Below are 24,953 nucleotides of genomic sequence, written 5' to 3'. Positions count from 1 at the left end.
TACTAGGCAAGACCTAACTTTCTGAACCACATTAGCATTTCTCTATTGCCTGCCCTCCTGTGCCAACGTCTCTCCCTCTGCCCCTGCTAGGAACACAGACTCACAGAGGAATGGAAGTGGATACTGGGGGGCTTGGAGCTTTGGTCCACAGAAATGCAAGACAGATGCTTGGGGATTCTTTCCACAGTTCCTTCAGTGAGAGGCACTGGGTGCCTAGTGGAGCCCTTATCTCATCTTTCTCTTTGTAATTTGTAATTTCTCTTAGCATAGTAGGGGGTATTAACTCTTGGCAACATGCCGTAAATTTTTTCCTCCAGTCTATCATTGGTTTTTCAACCTCTTCCGTCTTTCTCCCCCCACCCCCCACCTCCCTTCCTTCTTGTTTTTGGTGGTTTTTTTTCTTCCTTGCAGAATATCTTCACTTCTTTGTGATTTTTTTCTTTTAACCTGGGTCACATTCTTTAACTCTCACCTCAAGCCTGAAGCCAGGCTCCTAGATGAACGAAAGTGTTTTCTTTTTGTGTGTGTGTGTGAAGGTGAATATTTCTTTCCAGGACAATTACAGTATTCACCTGGAGAAGAGTTTAAAGGTCTCTCATATTATTCAGCGGCTGTTAAGAAAAGTAGTGTGCTAAATGTTTCATATAGGTTATTCTCATTTCCTTGTTTGTAAAATTACGCACCTCCGGAAAGCGCGGTCAACATGTAGCGGGTAATGGTCTGAGCCGCGGCGTTGGGTTCCTTGGCGCTTGGAGCAGAGCCCCGGACCCACGACAGCTCCAGCTCAGCCTGGCGGGACCGCTTCTGTTCAGCGGCTGCAGAGCTCCCAAAATAGGTGCTGTGATCCTCGCCAGCCTGGATGCTGCTTGCGCTGTGTCTGCCCTCCCCTCGGCAGCCTCCTGTCACAGGCCAAGCCTGACAAAGCCCAGAAGACCGAAGGCGCAGGGGCTGCCAGAAAAACCTCAGGACTGTTTGCTCCTCGTGCCCCAGACTCAGGCGCCAGCCCCGGGGACAGATCCGGGTCTGTCAGGAAATCCACGCATGATCTCTGGTGAACTTTGGATGGGACTCGGGGCTAGGGTTCAGCAAAGGACATATGGACGGGGCTGGGGACTTTGTTCCTGAAGCCCCTTTGGCTCTGGGGGAGGTCTCTGGGCAGGTACTGCCCCTCTTCTTGCCCAGGCCTTGCAGCCCCTCTGCCCTCTATTTTGTAGTGTGGAATAGCTGCCCTGGGCATGGGTAATTTCCACTGTGTTTATGTGTCTTCCTTACCCCAGTAGATGGCACAGTGATCTAGGACAGCTGAGGATGTGCAGCTGGGTGGAGGGGTGGGCGCTCGTGTACAGCCCAGGTACCATTGCAATTTGTCACATTTAATAGAATTACTTGTTTTGAGTTTTGTACCCCCAGCTAGACCAAAACAGCTTTGGGTAGGGATTTTGCCCCAGTTTTGTCTACTTTATCTCTATGTCCAGCACTACTACAGGGGCAAGTAGAGCAGGCAAATGGCAAATGTTTGGGCTCCAGTGCCACCCATGGAAACAGTGGAAGGCCTGAGATCAGACAGACTCAGACCTGAGGGTGAAGGAGAGGAGGGTCTCTCCAGCATGGGCTCTGACTCAAGGCCCAGCTTTCCGTAGCCAGTGGGACACCCTCCAACGAGGGAAGGCCTGAGGGGCACCTCTGCAGTGGAGGAGAGCCAGGCTCTTCAGCACCGGCCCAGCGGGCTGGCACAACCACGGGAGCGCCTATCAGCCTGAGCTTTCTCTCTAGCAGTTGGAAGACAAATCCAGCTTTCGGGCAATGCCTGGCGGGTGTTGCCAACCATGACCCTGGCCTTTGATTCCTCTCCCTTCTTCCTCCCACTTGCCCCCCTCTTCCTCTTCCGCCTTCTTTCTCTCAGCCCTGACTTGCTTACCCCTGCCTGTGGGTGGGTTCCCCAAGATGGATGGAGAGGTCAGGGGAGAGGTCGGAGTGCTTGCTTTCATTACGTCAGTTCTCTGTGGGGAAGTCAGGGGTGGGATCCTTCAACCTCCTGGTCCACATTTTTCTTTCAGGCACTTGGACGGGAGTAATCCACCTTAATTCCTAAGAATATCCATACTAAAATGATGCCTAAGAAGTCAGGCTGAGTTTGTTTCACTCTTTAAAAAAATTTTTTTTAGTGGGGCACGGATGGAAGTCAGGAGTTAGATCCCCAATCTTGGGGTTAGGGCACAATTTATTTTGTGCTTTTGATTGCTACATTTATCATTAATTAATTTTTCCTATAAGCAGCAGCTTTGAGTCCTCATAACTATACATTGTCAACCTTGCAGCCAGTTCATTCCCTGCCTGCAAATCTCAGGCTTGGCCAAGTCTGAGAGTGACATACAATTTACAATTCGGAGCACTGCCTGGTGGTTTGAGAAAAGGTCAGATTCCCAAATCTCCCAGCTCTTTTATCTCTCCCCTCCCCCCAAATAACCCAGCACCAAGGTTTGTCCCTGGTCTTCCCCACTCCCTCCCAACTGCTCCAACCCTCACAATAATCCATCATTGTTATCTCATTTGGTGTTTGCAAAGCACTTTACAGCTATTGTTGTGAGTTTTTCCTCTTATTTGCAAAGTACTTTACAACTATTATTACAAGTCTTTCCTCTGAATGTAGGGTAATGCTGACCCACTTCCGAGAGCTGGATTCCCATTGCCATCTAAGAGTTTGGACCAGTTCCCAAGATGCCCAGCACTGGGGGGTGGGGCTTTCATAAGTCAAGGCCATAGCTGTGCCCTTCCGAGTTAGAAATGAAGCTTAGAAACTGGCTTCAGGCAGCTGCCCCCTTGTCTTCGGGAAGTTCCACCCAGTGCCTTTCTAATGAAGGAATAAGAGGTGGTTGTTAGCAAGGTTCACAGTGCCAGATGTTCGTGCTGATTTGGGGCTCACAGCCTGTCACCTCCCACTTCCCCAGAGTGGGTGCTAAGCAGCATGGTTTGAACTTCGCTCTCTCCTTTCTTCAGTCCAAGGGGGAAACTATATATATATATATGTCAGATTTAAGAGAGTAAGATAGTCCCTTCCCACATAGTGGACTGGACCTTCTTAAGGTGATCAAAATTTTTCTCTTTGTTTTTATTTACCAGATTTTTAAAAATAGGCAATTATGACATTACAGAATGGCATTTTTTAAAAAAGAAAAGTCCACACAATTTAACTAGCCTCACATAGGCTCCTTCCTGGTGGGCTTAGCTCCCATCACAGTGTATACGGTTTTCTGTGTGCTGCATTTTCCCTTTAACATGCAGGGTAAGCATTTTCCTCTTTTGTTACATTGTCTTTGTAATAACCATTTAAAGTTGTATGACATTTCATTAAGTAGATTGGATGGGAAGATTTTCTAGCAGAAAATAGGGAAACCTCTGCAGATTTGGAGGTGTAGTGGGTTGTGGGGAGACGTGGTATGTCTGACGGGGCACCTTCAGGAAGCATGGCCTTGACTTCACATCCAGTTTCTTCCTTTGGCTGCTGTTGTAACACCTGACCCTTCAATCTGGGTCGGACTTCTGTACTTCCTATCCTAGACAAGAAGTACCTGCCACCCAGATCCCCAGCTTGTTTAAGGTATGTTGTGAAAACAATTCAGTAATGTTGTTACTCGTTCCGGATCTTCTGGCCCCATTTGCCCAACTAGGTCATTAGCATTCTGAGGATAAGGCTCGCTGTTAGCTCCTGTGACATCAGAGCGCTTAAATAGCAGATGCTCGGTAAATATTTATCGATGACAAATACATGTTTGCCAACCTCTCCTGCCTTTCCCTGGCAGTAAAATAGTTACTTGAGGTGTAACGCATTCTGTGAGGCAAGTGGGAAGGAGTTTCTAAGGCTGACCTTTTGCAATGGCTTCTCAAGGCAGCGTAAGGTCAGAACCAGCAGAGATCTAGGATTGCTGGGGGGGGGGGGCTCTTGGATGAGAGTCTGTGCCTGCGTATAAAACAAAATGTGTGAAGAGAAAAGGGAATCTCGCCTCCAAAAAAAGAGGAAAGGATTATGAGACTTTTTCCTGTGGAGCCTTCTTCAGATAAATCAGATCATAGCAAAGAAGCTGGTTTGCTTATCTTTAAAAGGAGGAGTGTGAATCTATATGTGAGAGCTACATATTGAAATATTAATGAATAAAATGATGGAACATCTGGGATTCTATTGAATAATATAGGAACGGGAAAAGAGGTTAGAGGTATACATGCACCAAGATTTTCCACAAATTGTTGGAAGCTGGATGATGATTAAACAAGAGTTTATTTTTATATTCTGTCCACTTTTGAACATGTTTAAATTTGTCCATAATAAAACAAATATGTCAGATACGAGGGTTGCCCTATGTTTGGACTGGAGAGATGATCTGAAAAGTCCTCCATCCCCAGGCGTGGTTTAGCCAGGAATGTGGTGTCTTGGTTCAATTTTGAAGCTGTAGTGCCATCTAGTGTTTACTGCAAATATGCAACAAAATGATGACATTGCGAGTGTCCCTCCTAGATCTCAGGTCCTTTTGTGAACTCTGCTGGCTTTTCTGGTCCCCTCATGGGAAGGCCTGGGCTGGGGGAGTGGGGCTGAGCCGCCCCAGGGCAAGGGAGCACAGGGTCGTGGAGGTGGAGGTTGCAGTGATGGTGTTGAGGGTGGCGTGCATGTCATTGCTCACACCTCGCCTCCTCCAGGCTTGGGGAAGCAAACTGTGGACGGGAGTCACCATTTCATGTGCAGCTCTGAAAGCAGGTGACCTTGCTGGAGGGTTCTTAGTGTGACCCAGGTACAAAAATAGCTTCTCTTGTGACCGTTGTGTGCTCAGCTCCTGGCCTAAGCAAACAGCTCCTCACACCTGCACATTGTTGACTTGGTGTGGACACACAGCTACTTGTTTGCAGGTGCAAATGACTATTTGTGTACCCAGAGTTGAGGGGAGGGACCCCCACCATCCACGTTCCCTCAGAACAGGTAGCTGGGCCACAGATCTAGAAGAATGTGCTGGGTCCTGACGTAAGGAGACCTCTTAAAAACCCTCTTCTCCAATTATCTCCCCCCTTTACTACAGAAGAATCCACTGTTGCCTCTGGTAGGAGGACAAGAACAATTTGGACACCAATGTAACAGTGTTTAGGGACAGAAAATTTGGAAAGGTTATACAAATTTTTCAAAATAGGAAACAGTGTACACAGAGTCAGAGAGACTTCTGGAAGTTCTGAGCCAGGCTTTATATAGATCGCAGGGAATAAGACTGGCCCAGCCTATCTCCTCAGGGGCAACTGAAATGGACATGAGTGAAACTGTCCATTGTAAAAATCTGCAGACACGGAAGATGAAGGTTTGGGGGAGGGAGAGGTGTGAGTGAGTGCAGGAGAGACAAACGCCATCATTTGCGACTCTAAGCCACCATTGCTTATAATATGCATCTTTATTTTATGTACCAATAAGCAAGGAAAAATGTCAAACTATGATACAGCATATCATATGAATATATTGAAATGAGAAGAATGAATTGCAGCCTTTTTTGCAGGGCACTTTGAAAATTTCAGAAACTTTCAAAAAATATAGTCCCTTTGGTTCAGTAATTCTACTTCTAGGGGAGTATCTTAAGGAATAACGAGAGATGCTGAGGTTTGAATGAGCATTATTTACAAAACAAGAAAATGAGCGGTTTTTACAAAACAATCAGAAACTGGGTAACGGTTAAGCAAAAGTTCAATGATAATGGTTAAAGGATGGCACATTTATATAATGGGATATTGTACTGAGCTAAAATGAGTTTATGAAGAACTTCTCATGTGAGAAAGTGCTTTGGTATTAAGTGAAAAAACAGGCTCAAAATTCTATAGCTTGACCTCAACTAGGCAAAAATATATGTCAATATAGTATAAAGTCTTGCAAAGGATAGAACAGAACAAAATGTTAATAACACTGGTGATCTTTGAGTTACAGGATTACATATGATTTATATTTTCTTTACACTTTTTGGTGTTTCCTACTTTTCCCAAAGTAAATACTTATTATATTTTTATTCAAAGGGAAAAGGAATCTCCACTTTGAAAGGGAAAAAGAGACAGAAGGTCTGAGTGGTGTTCAGTGTTAGTTGAGAACTGCAGAGTACAGACTCTGAAGGAGAGAGAAGGACTAAAATGCAGACTGCTGGTGGTTGCTGCCCGACTCTTCCTTTTCTCTTGACCAGGGAGAGCCCTGCTGTGTCTGGGATGCCCAGGAATAAAAACGTCCACATCCCATGACAGTCCTGTGAGCCACTCCCCCAGGGGTTGAGGTCAGAGAGCAAGGGAGAGCGAGGCAGCCCAAGGTGCTCCATCATTCATTCCTTGCAAGGAATGGGCATAAATGTAGAATTAATCCTCTGTATTATCTCTCACCCAGTAGATATGTTTGACGACTTCTCAGAAGGCAGAGAGTGTGTCAACTGTGGGGCCATGTCCACCCCACTCTGGAGGCGGGACGGGACAGGGCACTATCTGTGCAATGCCTGCGGCCTCTACCACAAGATGAATGGGATCAACCGGCCCCTCATCAAGCCCCAGCGCCGACTGGTAAGCAAGTGCCTGGACTGCCCAAGCCCAGCTGCCTGGGGGCAGGGGGCTTCAGGGCTCCCACCTGGGTGGGACATTCCCTGGTTTTGAATTTTGGATTTCAAGTCATCTTTAAAAGAAGGTGCAGGGGCCGGCCCAGTGGCCTAGTGGGTAAGTTTGTGCTCTCTACTTTGGTGGTCTGGGTTTCGCTGGTTCAGATCCTGGATGCGGACCTACACACGGTTCCTCAAGCCATGCTGAGGTGGTCCCCCCCATAGAACTAGAAGGACCTACAACTAGGATATACAACTATGTACTGGGGCTTTGGGGAGGGAAAAAAGAGGAAGATGGGCAACAGATGTTGGCTCAGGGCCAATTTTCCTCACTTTGAAAAATAACTTGCAGGGGCTGGCCTCGTGGCCGAGTGGTTAAGTTCGTGTGCTCTGCTTTGGTGGCCCGGGATTTCGCCAGTTCAGATCCTGGGTGCGGACATGGCACTGCTCATCAGGCCATGCTGAGGCGGCGTCCCACATGCCACAGCTAGAAGAACCCACAACTAAAACTACAACTATGTCCCTGGGGGCTTTGGGGAGAAAAAAGAAAAATAAAATCTTAAAAAAAAAAAAGAAGGTGCAGGTTGAGGGGGTGGGTAAGACAACATAGTAATTTCTTACTCCTTTGGATTTACCTTGGGCTACAAGGATGTTCCAGACCATCTAATTCAATCCCTTAATTATGCAGAAGTGAAAAGTGAGGCTCAGAAAGCTAATGGCCTTTGCCCAAAGTCACATAGATACCGACTCTCCCCCTGGGACCAGAGTCCAGACTTCCTGCTTCCCCATCTGGTGTTGTCTTGTACGTCTCCTGTGTTGACATCAGCCCCCTGAGGAAGGTTAACTCTTCCTTTGTGATATTCTGTTAGTTATGCTGTTTTCAGTTGATCAGCTGAAAAAAACCCAAACCCAGGGAGATTAAGCTGTGGTGGGCCTTGTGGCTGAGGAAGAGTTTGGAACTCAGTTTTTGGCTCTCGGTTCCGTGGGCTTTTCTACTGTAATTTGATTTTGACCAACAGGAGCTAGCTTTCACATTTATTAGGGAGGGAGGAACAAAGGGATTACCCTGAAGCTTCTCTTTCTTGAGGTCCCAAGGCCCATCCAGTCTTTGATGACACTTGGAGACAGTAATTCCTCACTCACTCCCTGTGCCTGGCCCCTGATGCCTGTGTTAATTCTTCTGGGAGAAGTTTTTCTGCTGAGTGCCCACTGCTTGCTGGTCTGTGCGTCTGACCTCGAATGGCTAGTAATGCCGCAAACGCCACAGTTAGGACTGGAATTCACTCTTCTTCTCCTGCAGCAGAAGTCCATGTCCTCATTCACATCCCGGAGTGGCTTGGGTAGAGGGGAATCTGGCTGTGGTGGCTCTGAGATTCTTACCCAGGGCTGTGGTGGCCTCCCCCTGCCACCCGTGGGGGGAGGGGGAGAGGGACAGGGGGAGGGCCCCCCCTGCCTTGCTCCGCTCCTGCGGAGCAGAAGCAGCACCGCCTTTTACTTGGACTGAAGGCTCTGTCTCCTTGTTGCAGTCCGCCTCCCGCCGAGTGGGCCTCTCCTGTGCCAACTGCCAGACCACCACCACCACGCTGTGGCGCCGCAACGCCGAGGGTGAGCCCGTGTGCAACGCCTGCGGCCTCTACATGAAGCTCCACGGCGTAAGTAGCCCCAGCCCCAGGGGGGGCCGCGCCCCCACCCGCGCCCACGCCCTTTCATTCCTGCTGCTGAGCTGTCCCTTGTCGTCTTCCTTCAGACTGTCATTCATGTTTCCCTTCTTAACGGAGATGCATAGTAGATTTGGAAGAGACCTTAGGGACTGTGTGAGTCCGTTTGGGCTGCTGTGACAGAATACCACAGACTGGGTGGCTTGTAAACAACAGACTTTATTTCCACAGTTCTAGAGGCTGGAAGGCCGAGATCAGGGTGCCAGCATGGTCGAGTGAGGGCCCTCTTCTGGTCAGCAGACTTCTGGTTGTATCCGCAACATGGCAGAAGGGGCAGGGGAGCTCTGTCAGCCCTCTGTTACAGGAGCGTCAATCCCAATCCTGAGGGCTCCACCCTCATGACCTCATCACCTCCCAAAGGCCCCACCTCCTAATACCATCACCTTGCACGGCTATGGTTCGGAACATAGGAATTTAGGGGGGAGCAACATTCAGACCATAGTGGAGACATTGCTGGTCTTGAACATCTTTAAGATTGTGTAAGTCTAATTCCCATGTTATAGACAAGGACACTCAGAAATATTCTCTATATTTAGTAGTATGATATATAGCAAAGGTAACAATTCGATGGATAAAGGATAATTTGTTTAAGAATAATTATATTGACATAATCTGAAAGACAGAAATAAACTTGGTGAATTAAAGATATGAAATGCAAAACATCTTTAGGGACAATAAAAATACTAGAAAAAAAATGTAGAAGAGAAGTATTTACCCAAACTTGGGGATGGGAGAACTTCTTAAGAAAATTTTCAAAACTCTTAAGTCATAAAAGAAAAGTTAGAAATATTTGATTTTATAATATTTAATATTAGTGTGTGGAAAAAGATACCTAAGGAAACTAAAAACCAGTACATACACAGCTGTCAGAAAATATTTCCAGAGGCTGGCCAGTGGCGCAGCGGTTAAGTTCACATGTTCTGCTTCTTGGAGGCCCGGGATTCCCCGGCCCGGATCCCGGGTACAGACATGGCACTGCTTGGCAAAAGCCATGTGGTGGTAGGCGTGCCACATATAAAGGAGAGGAAAATGGGCATGGATGTTATCTCAGGGCCAGTCTTCCTCAGCAAAAAGAGGAGGATTGGCAGTAGTTAGCTCAGGGCTAATCTTCCTCAAAAAAAAAAGAAAAAGAAAAAGAAAATATTTCCAGAATACAGAGAGCTTTTACAAAGCTCTTTCTGTTCTAATTTGGAATAAGGAAAAAACAGTTGGTACAGAACAGTGTACATAGTATGGTGCCCTTTTTATAAGGAAAGAAGGAGAACATAATTTATATATAGTTGCTTATACTGTGTACTTAGAGCACGTCTGCAAGGATACATGAGAAATGGGTAGCATGGGTTCCCTCTGGGAAAGGAACAGTGGAGGTGGAGGGACACTTTTTTCACCATGTACCCCCTTTGTACCTTTTAGATGGTCCGTGTGCATATCTTACTTGTTCAAATATAAGTTAAACTGAAACAAACCAAGCAAAACAAAAACAAAGAGATCCTATAGAATGATAAGAAAATGACAATCTTCCCCTTATTTCCTGGAATGGGCAAAAGATTTGAACAGACAACTCACAGGAGAAGCCCAGATAGCCACTGAACATGTGCAGAGATGCTGGACCTCACTAAAAATCAAGGAAATGTAAATTAAAACAACCTTGAGATTCCCTGTTTCGCCCATGTGTTTGGCATAAATTAAAATGTGTCATAATAGCAGTGCTGGTATGGATTTGGGCAAATAGATACCTTCAGGTATTGTTGATTCGTATGTGAATTACTGCAAATATTCTTTCAGGAAATTAACCTAGCGCTACTTATTAAGGTTAAAAACACATGTGTCTTTTGATTTAGTAGCTCTACTGTTGGGAAACTAGCCTAAAAAATAATAAAAGAATCAGTACATAATGATGTTTGAACTGTTTATTGCTGCAGTGTTTTTAGTGGCAAAAGTTAGAAACTATCTTAAAGCCTGGTACAGGAATGGTTGACTAAATTATGGCACATCCTATAATGTGGAATATTGCACAGAAATTAAAAAATAGTAAGTTAGAGCCCTATATCTTGACCTGGAGTAATGCAAAAGCACACTGCAAAGTAATATACATAGTATGACCCTATACCATGGGAGTAAGGGTGCATTAAACACACAGAGATATAGATGGCTGGATGGACAGATGGATGGATGAATACACACAGACATATGTATATGTGCACACGTTTGGGAATTTTAAAAAATGGCAGAGACAACAGGCTGTTAACTCCAGTTGCCTCATGGGGACAGGACTGATGGTAGTGGGTTGGGAGGGGTTGTTATTAATATCATGCATCTTTTCATGTTTTCTTGTTATAATGAACAAGAAAAATGGCTAAAAATATAGTTAAGAATATTCATAAGGAAATACACTTCTTTCTGCAAGAAGTGTATACAAGGATGTTTGTTGAATCACTGTAATAGTGAAAATGGAAAAAAAACCTTCATGAGGAAAATGGTTAAAGAAACTATTGTTCTTCACTAGAGGAATGGTGAAAGAGACCGATAGAGGCATATTATGCAGGTATTAAAAAGATGGTGTCCTTAAAAAATTTGAAATAGAATTATCATATGATTCAGCGGCCCTAATTCTGGGTATATATCCAAAAAGAATTGAAAGCAGAGTCTTGAACAGATATTTGTATATCCATGTTCATAGCAGCATTATTCACAATAACCAAAAGGCAGACGCAACCCAAATGGCCATTGATGGATGGATGGGAAAGCAGAATGTGGTATATCCGTACAATATTACTCAACCTATAAAAGGAAGGAAATTCTGACACGTGCTACAACATGGATAAACCTTGAAGACATTATGCTAAGTGAAAGAGTCAGTTACAAAAGGACAAATACTGTATGATTCCACAACTACCTAACATAGTCAAATTCATAGAGACAGAAAGGAGAATAGTGATTGTCAGGGAGTTGGGGGAGGAGAGAGTGAGGATTAGTGTTTAATGGGGACAGAGTTTCAGTTCCGCAAGATGAGAAGTGTTCTAGAGATGGATCGTGGTGGTAGGTGCACAACAGTGTGAATCTGCTTAACATTCCTGAACTGTATGCTTAAAAATGGTTAGGATGGTAAATTTTATATTATGTGTATTTTACCACAATTTTTAAGAAAAGGTGGGGATAGACATGATGGCAAGATTCTTCTGAAGTCAGGATGGGCTTCAAGAGGGCCCCGCGTGAGTGGGGAAAGGGGAGGTTGGGGGAGGGGAGGACACTTGCCTCCAAAGGTGGGAATGCTGTCTCATCTGACTCTCAGTTGACTGGAAGGCAAGTTCAAGTTCACGTACACTTCTCTCTTAACAATTCCATGTTCCTATCTCCGAAGTGGTAATTGCTTTTCTTTCAGTATTTGCAGGTGTGGCCTTTATTAGTCCCATATGGGAAACAAGCATAGACCAGAGGCTACAAGATTTGGTTGGCCAGGCCTAAAAGAAACCAGATGTGGGGAAGGCAGCATATTTAACAACAGTAGAAGAGGACCCTGCAGTCCTGCTCCCCAGACACTTATTTCGCCATCTGTAAATGGCTCAAGAGCATCACGCTCAACAGTCACCACTTGTTTATGAGAAGTCAGATGTGATTAATGTATTGTCCACGGACAGTTTATCTCAAGACCTGGCCACAGGGCAGTCTCTCCAGCATAATCTCTTGCTGCTCCCACTGCCCTTGGAAACACCATTGTTTGCTCTAGCCAGACTCCACGCAGGGTAGAGCTGCTCTAAAGACAGCGACTTTATGTCTTGACTCAGTGGGACTGTCTCGGTTTATGCCTGTTTTCTTGGCATAATTAGTAGTAGTGCCCCCTTTTCACTTTCACAGTGTCCTAGTGTGGCTGATAAAGTAAAGACTTTGTCACATACTGTTCTTGCTGCCTGAAACGCCTGCCCCGTGTCTGCTTGACGACCTCCCACAGCTCAGGCATCACCTCCTTGGCAGAGTCTTCCTTGATGAGCTCATGGGCCACTTCCCCTCTTCCCCAGTCCAGGACAGTCTAAAGTTTCTTCTCTGTTCTCCCACTTCACCCATGAGTCTGGTTGTTCTCTATTTGTCTGTCTTTCCCACTAAACGGTGAAACTCTGGAGGGAAGGAACTGTGTCTTTAAGGCTGTTTCTCCAGGATCTAGCATAATACCCAGCTTGTAATACAGGTGCTCTATGCATTTTTTTTTATTAGAATTGATTTCTTTCTCAGCAGGAGTTCCAGGGGCTGATTCACTTAGTCTCAGCCCCAAGGTTCTTAGAGGAAGTGCTTAGATGTTGCCTTCTCACAGTGTTTGAGTGTGTGTGTATTTAAATATTGTAACAGATCGTGTACAAATGGAAAACCATTTATATTCACTTGTGACCTCCTAGGTCCCCAGGCCTCTTGCGATGCGGAAAGAGGGGATTCAAACCAGAAAACGGAAGCCAAAGAACCTTAATAAATCTAAGACACCAGCAGGTGAGGAAAAGATCTGTGTGTAATTATAGGAATAACTCAGTAGTCCTCAGTGTGTGTGTGAGGATTGTGTATTAGTGAGGCGGGCCAGCCCAGGCTGCCGAAGGGTAACGATAGCATCTTTCATCCTGGCTTTTCAGGACAGAATGAATAACCTAGTAAAAAAGTAACATCGCCATGGAACATACTGGGAGCTTTTGAAGCAGGCTCCACTCAAGTTTGTGGCCTGATTATTGCCAGTTGCAAAGTCTGCAGTGGGCCAGCTGGACTAGTCAAGGGCCTAAAGGAGAAAGGAACAGTACTCGGTCCCTCCATCTTAAGTGCTGTGGCCACTTAAGAACTCAATGCTTTTCAATTCTCTTTGGGCTAACTGGGATGGATCGAGGAGGACAGGGTCCCAGAGTCACGTTCACACAGATTGATTTGCAAGCCATCGTACTACTGACATCATGTCGTACTTTGTACTTTAGAAAGCTCCTTCACAAATGCTATCTCAGTGATCCTTGAAGCCCCCCCAGGAGACCCTATTTATTATCCCCATTTTACTAATGAGCAAACTGAGGCTCAGAGAGGGCAGTGACTTAACCAGAGCCATACAGCTGGGAATGGGTAGGTTTAGAATTAAAACCCAGGTTTTTACACTTCAGGGTCCATGTTCTGTCCAATATACCACTCTGCCTTCTCAATTTCTAGATTAAGAATGAGGATGGCTTACATCCCCTATCAAGAGTGCACCCTCCTCAGTACTGCTACCAAATTACAGATTTCACTGGGAAATGCTGCAGTCACAGAGAAAATAAATCGGCTGATCTGATGGAAAGTTTACCCTCTAATCAAAGGCACAGCAAAGTCAGATAAATTTCCCCTTTCCAAGAATTACCAAGAACATGACCAAAGTTCTCCTTTTCTAGATTCAACAATGGCTGACCCCTTTTGGCAGTCATGTCTTATCAGAATTTTCTGTGTCTCACAGCCGTGGTCCTCAGCCTTTCTTGCTGCTTCCACACTGTGTATCAGTGTAGCACACTCCCCTGGGTACTTCCTCTCCTTATCTGCCACAGTCACCGGGAAAGCCAGCATTTGGTGCAGGTGTACAATCCGCTGTCTGAAATTGCAAGTCCAGGGAGCTAGATTTGGCAGCAAAACCTAATCTAAACAGACATAGGCTATTTATAGTCTTTATCCCATATGTGAATATTCACATGTTTTGCTGTGGAACTATTAATATATTTAATAATGGGGTGTTGTCCCAGACCCCGCTGGAGGTATTCTATCATGTAGAGAATTTGCCCCTTTTAAAATTCAAAAAGTTTTCAATCCTGAAACACATGTGGCCTCATGGGTTTGGGATAAGGGGTGGTCAGCCTGTCATTTGAAAAAGTTCCCTTGAAATTCCGAGACTTCTGCCCCATTTTGAGAACCATTGCCCTGCATTGGTTCTCTCCCCAGCAAATGTAAATAAAGCCATTAGCACTGACCTACCCTGGCTGTCTCAAAGGACTGCCATCTGTTTGTCTCTGCCCCTGGTCTGGGTGTCCTGACTCTGCCTTGTTCCAGGTCCCTCGGGCAGTGAGAGCCTTCCTCCCACCAGCAGCGCGTCCAACAACTCCAGTAACGTGGCTACCAGCAGCAGTGAAGAGATGCGCCCCATTAAGACAGAGCCCGGGCTGTCGTCCCACTATGGGCACAGCAGCTCTATGTCCCAGGTATGCCCCTGGGTGGGGAGGCAGGACTGCCCACAGGGAAGTAGACTCCAGAGGACCAGATGGCCAGGCCAGCACTGGAGGCACCAGCAGGTGGCCAGTGGGAGACACTTGGTGCCCTCAGAGCCCCACCAGGGGTAGGGGCTGTCTGCACAAGGATGTATTTCAGCACATCTTATCAAGCTACCGTGATTTGGACACATAACTGTGATACACAAATGTTTAGCAGCTCCTTTATGCCAGGACCTTTGGAGACAAGGAGAGGGGAGTCCAGGGCTGGCACACAGGATGACACACAATTACAACCTGAATCAGACTGCGTGCATTGGGGGAGGGTGGTACAACTGTAGGGGGCTGTAGGAGGCAGAGCGGGGGCTTCCTAGGCTAGTCTGTCTCCTAAGTGAGGGGTAGCGTGACCTTGGCCTTGAAGGATGAGTAGATTTTAACAAGAGGAAGGAGAGGAGGAGGACCCTCTTGGTGTGGGCAAACTGCGTAGGACAGGGTGGGTGGGTTGGGATTGGTGAGGAGGTCCCCAGCAGGATGCCATTTTAATGACTGTCGGCTGCAGGTTCAGCTTCATACATGTGTCCAGATGGGCCAGCAGTGCCCTCATTTCCCTCTTTTGGATGTGATGGCATCCCTGCTCCTCCCCGCCCTTCCCACTATGGTTCCCCTCATTTGGGATCAGGATGCTCCCAAGCCTAGTCTCCCATGAACTCTGATCTCTTGCCCACCTGTATTTGAGGGAGGTGGTGTCCTAATGAGCTTTCTACTGTTAGGGTGAAAAGAAGCCGGTGCCATAGAACCAGGAGAGCCAGGAGTGCCTTCTGGGCAGGAAGGATGGTTTCTGCTTGAAAGTGGAGATCTGATGGTGATAAGATTGTAGAAAATGTCTGATGTAACTATCAGAGCCTTCTGAGAAGGTGGAGCATTCACCAACCTGCTGGGTCATAGTGCTCAGAAGCAGCTGATGAAGCACACAGACCCTCTGCTTCCCATAGCCCAGGGCTTAGGAACAAGAGAGAGAAGTGCTGCTTGGTCCCTTGTCCTTTGGCCTTCTCCTCTCATCCCTTTCCTCTGGGTGGGTGCCAGCCTGGGGACATCTGCGTTTTGGGGCTCCCCTCTCCAGCCCAGCCCTCCCCTCCAGAGCCCTTAGGATGATTCCATTGACCTCATCTTGCGCTTTTTGCTTTCAGACGTTCTCGGTCAGTGCGATGTCTGGCCACGGGCCCTCCATCCACCCGGTCCTCTCAGCCCTGAAGCTCTCCCCACAAGGCTACGCGTCTTCTGTCAGCCAGTCACCGCAGGCCAGCTCCAAGCAGGACCCTTGGAACAGCCTGGCCTTGGCTGACAGTCATGGGGACATAATCACCGCGTAATGACACCTCCTTCCCTCCTCAGATTCCTGCACAGACTTGGGACTTGGAGGAGAGCAGAGACGAGGCTCGGGGCTCCCGGGGGCCGGCCTGCTCTGTCTGGGAATGACTCCACAAGAACAACTGGGAAGAAACTTGAAGTCGACGATTTGGTTAGGGGAGGTGGGTGTTGGATTTTATTGGAGACCTTTCAAGGTGGGGAACTGGAAAGAGCCCAGACTCTGATCCAGAAGAGCCCACCCTTCACTACGAGCACACATAAGTCCCTTCCGTGGAGTTAGAGATTTCTTTCTTGTTTTCTGCCCTGTCCTGCCCCGCCCCACCCCACCCCCGACAAGAGAGGAGATGTCCTCCTCTTTCCATGGTGTTCCCAGCACAGGGAGCTGAGGGCGGGGGGGAGGGGGCAGGGCGCTGGGACCCCTGCTCCAGCCTGAACCAGGGCATCTGACTGAGGAGCATTTGGATGTGACAGGCCCCATCCCAGGCAGCTCCTGCCCTTGCCGAACACTCCCCTCCAGGCTCGGCACCCCCTGCATCCCTCAATACCGAATCTTGACTCCAAAAACACTGGGTGTAGCGCTGACGTTACTGACTGCTTTGTGGGGAGATGGAGGAGAGGGCCGCTTCACCTGCCACACGGTATGACTTCGACAAAATGGCACCTTGGCAACTTCGCCTTCCCTCAAGTTCCTTTCCCTGGCTAATGGCCTCATCCTTTGCTCCTTCTCTGCACCACCAAGGCCTCTGAAAATAAAAATCCCTTCCAGTGCTCTGAATGATTCAGCTCTGCCTTCAGCTTGACCATTTCTCCCTCAGCAAAACGAGAGTTCAGCAGTTTAGCCAAACATCAGCCCCTACAAGTCTGCCTCTCAGAATCCTTCATCTACCCCATCACATACACGGGGTTCTGAATAAGAACAAAAAAGCTTCTGCTGCTACAGCAAGTTTGACGAACACTCATCTAAGACTTGAGATCCTTCTGGAGAGGATGTCTGGTGGACACTGGCCCCGGGGCTGGGGCCAGGACTGTGGGGTGGCAGGGGGTCTTCCATGCATTCTGCTTGCTTGCACTTGGATCTTGCTGACGCTGATGTTCTGCAGAGATGTGCCTCTTGGTCAGATAGCAGGCCAAGTCCGTCCAAGGAGCACGTAGTGCCCGCACCTGTGTCCTTTCTCCAGCAGAAGTCTTTTGTCCAGGGGGTGAAGAGCCAAGGATTTTGTAACATAAATTCAAGGCAAACAAACACAACAAAACAAAACTCATGGAAAGAGAGACGACAACCGATAAGAAAAGACAACTGAGGCTGGGCCCTGAGTGCTGTCCAGCTCCATGCTGTTCTAGAGTTGGCCTTCTCTCCACGTTGCTGTTTCTGCCCATGATGCTGGGGCTCACAAAGACTCCTCTTTCTGTGTCCTCTTTCTCAACAGAGCTGTAGCTGACTGTGGCCTTTCTGTGTCCTACCCCCAACACCCAGTCCCCCACCCAAAAATCCTAGTGGCTGTAGCAGAGAATATCTTTAAACCAAGATTCTGTTTTAATCATTATTTACATTGCTTTCTTCCATGAAGGGCACCCTCATATACCTTCCCTGACCCACAAACCTGTTAACATTGTCTTAAGGTGAAATGGCTGTAAAATCAGTATTTAACTAATAAATTTATCTGTACTCCTTTCTCCCTCTTCTCCTGCCTCGGAGGTCTTCACTGGAGGCTCACTGCTGCCCTTTGCAAGGTGATCTTGAGCCACAGGGCCCCTTCGCTGATCCGCTCACAGGCTGCGTCTAAAATCATCTTCTCTCTTCCTTCATTTTTGGCAGTTGGGCAAGACTTCCTCTGTGTGGTGGTGGCTAGTGGAAAGAACCCTCAGCCCAGCCCTGCTACTGACTAATTTGTGACTTTGACAGATAACCTCTAGGAGAGGGTTGGACCAGCCGTTAACTAAAGCTCCTGCATCCTAACAGTTGTCACCCAATGAAGGAGAGCCATTTTTGAGCTCCCCTGAGGGACACCAGGGGCTGGAGCATGAGGCAGAGCTGCAGGGCAGTGATCTCTCCAGTCCACCTGATTTAAGGTGCATGCTGAGCCAGCCCTGATGGCCTGGTGGTTAAAGTTCAGTGCGCTCCACTTCGGCAGCCTGGGTTCAGTTCCCTGGGCACGGAACCACACCACTCATCTGTCAGCAGCCAAGCTGTGGCAGCAGCTCACATAGAACTAGAAGGGCTTACAATTAGAATATACAACTAGGTTACTGGGGCTTTGGGGAGGAAAAAAAAAGAGAGAACCATTCCCAGAGGAAAAAAAAAAGAATACACTTAAAAAAAAAAAGGAAGGATGTGTGCTGGAGGGTCACCATGAGCTGTTCTTGCCATCCTCCACTTCTTTATGGTTTGATCCAGGCAAGTGATGCTCCACACCAACAGAAGGGGCAGAGCAAAGCTGCTTCTCCTTTATGCCTTTGGTCTTCACCTTCTTCGGCTACAAAATTCCTTAATTGCATCATCTTAAAAGTGGGGTGGGGGTGGGAAGCAGTGGTCCTAGGCCACCCTCTGACTCGGAACCTGTAGAATGGGACCCAGACAAGCAAATCCACCCTCACTCAGAACTCTTCATGTTGGCTTCCTGCTTCTCTCAAATGGCTTATGCCAAACCTATTGGGCAACTGGTGGCCTATGACCTTTCATAGCACCCCTGTTATTACTGAGCAGGTAAGAATAAAAACTATAATAACCATTCTTCTATGTAAAATCAGAAAAGCTTTTAAACGTGCTAAGGGATACCCAAACCTATTAAACGTAGCTACCATCCAGAAGATGAGTAGCAGATAACTCCAGCAACTAAGAGGAACGAGAGAGATCTAAAAACAAAAATAAAACCTACCAGGATTTACGTTGGCCTTGGGAAGTACGTGTTTTCTGATGATAAAGTCTTTGTTGAAAACATTTTTGCCACTTCCCTTTAGGAATGGCTTTCAGAACAAAATTATATACAATACCAGAAGATCGACCTCCTTCCTTATACAGTCGTAACCTGTGCTTCACGCCAGTTGGTATCATCTAGCTTGATTCACCTCCTTTCTCACCAAACATGGTTGCCTTCCCAAATCAAATGTATCCTCAGAGGAGGCTGAGTAGTGCCAATCGGAATATTCTAAAGGATGCAGTTCCCAGATGGTTGGGAAGTGGGTGGGGGCTAGCAATGATGGTATCATTAGAGTAAATGTCTGGCTTAGTGTCGTGAGTGAAGCTGCCAGTGTGCATCTGTCCAGGTTAAGAAATCGCTCACATTCCCTCAGAACAGTCTCATCTCTTGCTATGACAAAACCTGAAGCACAGATCAAATCATTTTAACAGTTGGGGAGCATTAATCTTAATATCTGACTTTTGAATGCCTTTAGGGGATGAGTAGTAGCAGGTTTAGCTGTGATTATGTTTGGCTTGGGCTGACAGTAGTGAAAATAAGGTTGTATTCACTGAATGTGCACCAAATAGAGCAGGGGTGGAGGTTATTTGAATGAACCCCCCCTCCCCGAACTTGACATACTTACTTGGATATTGGGTGCATGAGAAACAGCCATTTGGAAAGCTGATTGTGGAGTGGAGGTGGTTGGTTTTTGGTTTTTTAATCATTTCCTGACATTGGAAAGTGTGCTTCAGATTGCATCCTTGCCTTGTGTGAAGCTAGAACACAAAAATGCCATCCTATCACAACGCGAATAATGTCTCATCCCTTAACCAAGGACCAGTCTCAAAGCTTCAAGGCTTAGCCTGGGGAGTGGAATCCGGGAATCTGTGCTCCCGAGGTCTCTCTGCCCCTGGACACTGTTGCCTTCATTTCAGTTCCTGAGGCCTCTGCTCCGGAGCCTTCTGGGGAGTGCTGCTGTTCTGGACCACTCTGGCTCTGGCGTGATTTTTATCTCCCCTCCAGTAGCTGTGGCAGTGGCATTTGCAAAATATTCAGTGCCAAGGAGAACTAAATAATCCAAGTGGACAAGACATTAAAACAGACCTAGTTTTTCCAAGTCCAGTTTTCTTTTGGTCTGTGCATTGTTAGCTCACTCTTCTGGCTGAAGCCTTGGGAGATGGTGGTTTTAGTTTTACAGAGAGTGGGGACCACACAGCTGTGCCCTGTGTTAACAAGAACAGAGGAATCAGAAAAAGCCTGTGAGGCACCTGCTCTTAGGCCCGGGCTGTAGAAGTGGTTGTAGGCCCTATGTGGGGAGGTCTTCAGACAGACTCAGAGAGTGACAAATGAAACCCCTCGTCACACTCCCCTCACATACACTCCATCCCCTCCCTGCTCTCCAATGGTTGCCTTCTGTCCGGAGCTGTGGTGGCCCCTTCACCTGAGAAACAATCGTGTGACCCTGCACTGGGTTTATAAGAGGTTTTTAACTTGGTGCACCTGAAATTCTAATCACTGGGCAGTTGCAGTTTCCTAATCAGTGACTCTGATTGCAAGGAGTTAATTCAGAAGCAGCTCAATACTAGTAAACAATACCCGTAGACAATACTACTAGACCCCTCTTACAAAGAAGATACCCTCGTCTCTTGTGCTGCCTCTACTTTAAGATGGATTTGCTCAAATGAAATGGGTTGGAATTAGAGATGTAAAAACCTTAGATTTATCATTCCTCCTCTGTCCTTGTCGTTTAGAACTCAAGAAAATAAAACATTGAAAATAACCATTATTTCTAGAGTCTTTGATTATCTGAGACTTTTGAGCTGGGATGGGGGAAAGATGTGATGAGAAAACACTCAAATAACAGAATCCTAAATAGGCCCAGGCCTCTGCTGAACAAAGCGATGGGTGATGCCATTTAATGTGCTTTTCACTGTGTTGTTCAAAGACTGCCCCAGGCATAAACACTTTCAGGACGTCAACCTGTCTTCCCCGACTCTCTGACGTGGTTACAGTAGCTCATGGTGCAGCGTTCCTTAAGGTGGCTTCCAGCCTCACCACAGCCAGGTCCCGTTTACCCCACCCACCCCTGCCACAGTTCTCATGTTTTCAAACTGTTTTATCTACATAATTATTTGGGCTTTTCCTGATTTCTCATAGATCAAAAAAAAAAAACACATGTAAATTACACCTCAATTTTAAAAAGAACAAAAAACCATGACTGCTAATCTCTGATAACAAGTACCAGATAGTTGATAGACAAAGCTGATTGAGTTTCTGTCTGAGGCCAAGACAGTCGATTCAGTTTGCTTTGCAGTCTTGGTATGGCTATTAGATGGATGGTGATGTTGGGGCTTTTTGACTATTTAAAAATGACTTGTGGGTTCCTATTGGGTGGATCTCTGGGTCCTGGGGGCTCCAGGAGGGGCCTGCTGTCATACTTCCTGGAATGCATTCTGTATCCGTATCCACCTGTGCTTCCTCAAAAAATGGAGGAGTCCACCAGAAAGAGCCCAAAACAGGGGATTCTGAGGTCTCAGAATTCTAGTCCAGGTTTGGCCATCATCTAGATGTGTGACTTTGGACAGTTCACCTCAGCGTCTTCATCAGTAAAATGTTTTGGACTAGGGGATCTTTAAGGGCCCTTTGAGTTCTAAGCAGTCATGATTGCTCAAATAATCTGAAATTATCCTTGTGATATCTGTATCATACGAGGAGCAGAAGTCCCCTTTCATTTTTGGTACTCTGTCATGCTGTGAGGATGGTCAGGAAAAGATATAAAGAAATTATTTCCTGGAGTCACACTGAATGAGATCTAGCATCCAGGACTGTGGGCCAGCAGCTCTGAAATCACAAACTGGAGGAACGTGGCTCACCTCTCTCTGGGTCTTACACACTCTTCTTGGTACAGATGAAACTTCAGGGCCCCAAGATTTGAAAAAATGCTCCTTCTGAAGACTCCAGATTGATGTTCTCCAAGTGGAAAACAGTACTTTTGTTTTGACCCAAGTAATGAGGTTTAAAAATGTTTCAGAAGCTATCCATCCAGATGAGCACTGTCTCTCACAGCAGCCACCTTGGAAACTACTTACTCCAATGTTGCAGCCATTGCACAAACATATTGGAACTCCCTTTAGATAGTATTCAGGACCCGATCATATCACCCTAAGAGAACCGGGCTTATTGCTTCTTAGCCACATTTAGTTTGGGGCCCCAAACAGAATTACATCACCTGACCAATTTTTGTCACCAGTCTTGATTCTAAATGCTTCTTCAAAGAATAGAAATTTGCCCTCAGTGGAGAGGTATTGAATGGTCTATAGGTTCTGGAAGCTAATCCCAGTGAGGGAAGCAGAAGTGATGGAAGACATCTTCAGTCTTCGATGGCTGCCACACTGAAGACGAAAGCATGCTATGCCTTAGTTCAGGTGTGTTTTCTTCAATCCATCAAATGAGCTTGGTGTCTCCCCTCACTACCCAGCCGCATTGATGAGAGGTGAGAGCGCCCACGGGTTATCAAACTGGAACACACCTCCGAGGTTTCCCGCAGGGTCCTGCACAGAGAACACTCAAAGTCATTTCTGCAATTTGGAGCAGTGGTTTTTTAACTTTTGAGGTCACAGACCTCTCTGAAAATGTAACAAAAGCCATGCCCACTTTCCCAGACAGGGACACACTGCCTGAGATTTTGCATACCATTCACCATTTTAGGGGTTTTACGAACTCTGGAAACTTCTCCTTAAACCCCAGGTTAAGAACTCCTGCGTTCAGCCTCTGGTTTAGTCCACGCTGCAAGGCTGTGGTGGTTAAACTGACCAGGTCAGCTCTGTCTAGGATGTCCTGGCACGTGGTTGGACAATTCGGGCCCAGAGTAAATCTTCCCGTTTTGCTACGAAGTCAAGCAGTCGAACAGTCCCAGGGCAGCTGTCAAGGCCCCTGGAGCTTCTCTAGGTACCTGGGACGTCCTGCAGCCTAAAACCTAGTTTTTCACACAAGGACAGGGCTGAGGAATTCCTGGTAGCCCTTTCCTTACAGGAGGGTATAGGTCTGGGGTCTATGGGAGTACAATGGGGTTACAGGACACAGCTGCTGAGGATTTGGGGAAGTTAGCATTGCAAAGGTTTCCAATAACTGGCCTGGGGAGAGTCTAAAGGAACGGAAAGAAAACTGAACCCCCCTAGGAAAAAGGACAGCTTTTTCTCCAAAGGATTGGGAGATCCTGCCTGAGTCACTTACAGATCATAAGAGGTCTCACAGATCATTTGGTCCAAGTCCTCTTGTCCCACCATCATCAAGGGAACTTGCCCAAGGCCACAGAGCTGGCGTGAGGAAGAGCAGCACCTAGCCTCACTAGGGAGCCCCTGAGATGGGCGTGAAGGAGCTGTCCTTGCAGTTAACGTGCTCACCATGTGGGGGCACCAATGTTCTCTCCCTTGTGGCCTCCAGAATGGAACAGCTCGATTTCCAAGCAATCTCAACTTCAATCAGTCCAGAAATTCTGCTGAAGTTAAGTACCTACTACTAATGGAGCGCTACTGCACATCAAACGCTGTGCGTGGCTTTACATAGCCACATAAAACATTGATACATCCTCCCAACCATGTTTTGCACACGAAGAAGATACAGCCCATGGATTTTAAGAAATTCACTGAAGGTCACAGGACTAGTACGTGCAAAATCAGGATTCAAACCACACCTATTATTTGACTCCAGAATCTGGGCTTTTACACCCCACCCCTGCCTCTCCTAACAAGTGGAAACCTAAAAGCTGGAAACCCCCACAGCCTGGGTCTGGGTCCCACTCCAAGATGAAGTCTCTCATCATCTTTCTAGAAACTGGGGAGAATCCTTGGTTCCAAATTCTCCCAATTTAGACATGATGAAAAAAGGACCAGAACCAACCGAGGGATAGGGCTTATTGTCCACAATTACATGCCCAAAAGAGGGGCAACCAGAACAGCTCCAGGAGCCTCACTCTCAGCCCTTGTTGCTCCCTAGGTGCCTCCAGGAACATGGGAAACCTCCTCAGTGTGGTCAGAATCCCCACATGCTTCCATTGGCAATTTGATTCCTCACCGGATCCTACTGCTTGTCTCCTTCACTTCCTTTCTTGCTGTCTTTGAGGTGGTTGTATTTTAATCGATTTTCACGTTCATTAAAACTTTAACCCTGTCGGAGAAATCAGGGGCACAAAGGAAAAGGGAGGAATTGGCTCCTTGGCCCTTAGAAAGCTGGGCACTGACCCCCATAAGTGCTGAGGTCCGGACTCCTGTGGGCTTTGGGGTTGCCTCCAATTCAGGAGGCAAATAATAACTAAAATGTATTGAGCTGTTACTATATGCCAGGCCCAGTGCTAAGAGGCTTAAGTGAATCATCTCAGTAAATCCCACAGTAGTCCAGTGAGGGAGGCATTTCACTCCATTTTACAGCTGAAGAAACTGAGGTACGGAAAGGTTAAATCACTTGCCCAAGCTCTGCCTGCTGAGTGGTAGGATCTGGACCCACGTTGCCAGATGCAGGAAGAGGGTTCTTCACTGCTATTCTACATTTCTCTTCTAGGAGCTTGCCCTTTTCCAGGCAGATTCCCTAGCCGTATTGTCTTAGAATGATTGCATACACTTGCATCGCACTTTACAGTGTATGAGTGTTTTGTATCTGATATCTCACTTAATCATTCATCCAAAGAATATTTAATGAGTGCCTCCCAACTGCCAAGCGCTGTGCTCTAAGTCCTTGCTGCTCCAAGTACAGTCCCTGGACTAGGACTAGCAGCAGCAGCATACCTGGGAGCTTGTTGGAAAGGCAAAATCTTGGGCTCTGCTACAAACCTGAGTGAGAGTCTGCATTTAAACAAGATTCACAGGTGACTCATATGCACATTACAGTTTGAGAAGCCCTGCTTTATATTTCCATAGTAACACCATGACATAGATATCCCACTTAACACATGAATAGATTTAGATATTGTGACTTCCTTGTCTCCCATGGCTAATAATGAGGCAACATATGTAAAGAGCTTAGAACTGGTATCTTGCACACAGTATGTGCTCAACAAACAGCTACTATTATAAATGACAACAGAGTCATCTGGTTTCTCAACTGTATACCCCTTTGGCCTCAGCAGAGTCCTCTTAGGCACCAGGCATTCATTCCAAGAGGTGAGGCAGGGATTATGGCTCTGCCGTCCTTCCCAGC

The 24,953-nt window shown here is 46.8% G+C and overlaps 1 protein-coding gene across 6 annotated transcripts in view; it reads left to right on the top strand.

The window, feature by feature from the left end:
* GATA4 (GATA binding protein 4) overlaps positions 1–17,535 on the top strand; it is a 77,696-nt gene extending 60,161 nt beyond the window's left edge. For 5 of the 6 annotated variants that reach the window (XM_046655694.1, XM_046655695.1, XM_046655696.1 and 2 more), the window contains 5 exons: positions 6,389–6,558; positions 8,117–8,242; positions 12,697–12,784; positions 14,339–14,487; positions 15,681–17,535. In XM_046655694.1, the coding sequence (XP_046511650.1) occupies positions 6,389–6,558; positions 8,117–8,242; positions 12,697–12,784; positions 14,339–14,487; positions 15,681–15,863 (716 nt within the window). In that variant the 3' untranslated portion in view covers positions 15,864–17,535. The remainder of the gene's footprint in view (positions 1–6,388; positions 6,559–8,116; positions 8,243–12,696; positions 12,785–14,338; positions 14,488–15,680) is intronic. The other variant, XM_046655697.1, reaches the window with a different exon arrangement.
* Positions 17,536–24,953: the final 7,418 nt, after the last annotated feature.

This window comes from Equus quagga, chromosome 3 (assembly GCF_021613505.1).
Source record: "Equus quagga isolate Etosha38 chromosome 3, UCLA_HA_Equagga_1.0, whole genome shotgun sequence".
Classification (NCBI taxonomy): domain Eukaryota; kingdom Metazoa; phylum Chordata; class Mammalia; order Perissodactyla; family Equidae; genus Equus; species Equus quagga.
Note: the sequence above shows the minus strand (reverse complement) of the source record. Positions and strands in the feature narration are given on the sequence as shown.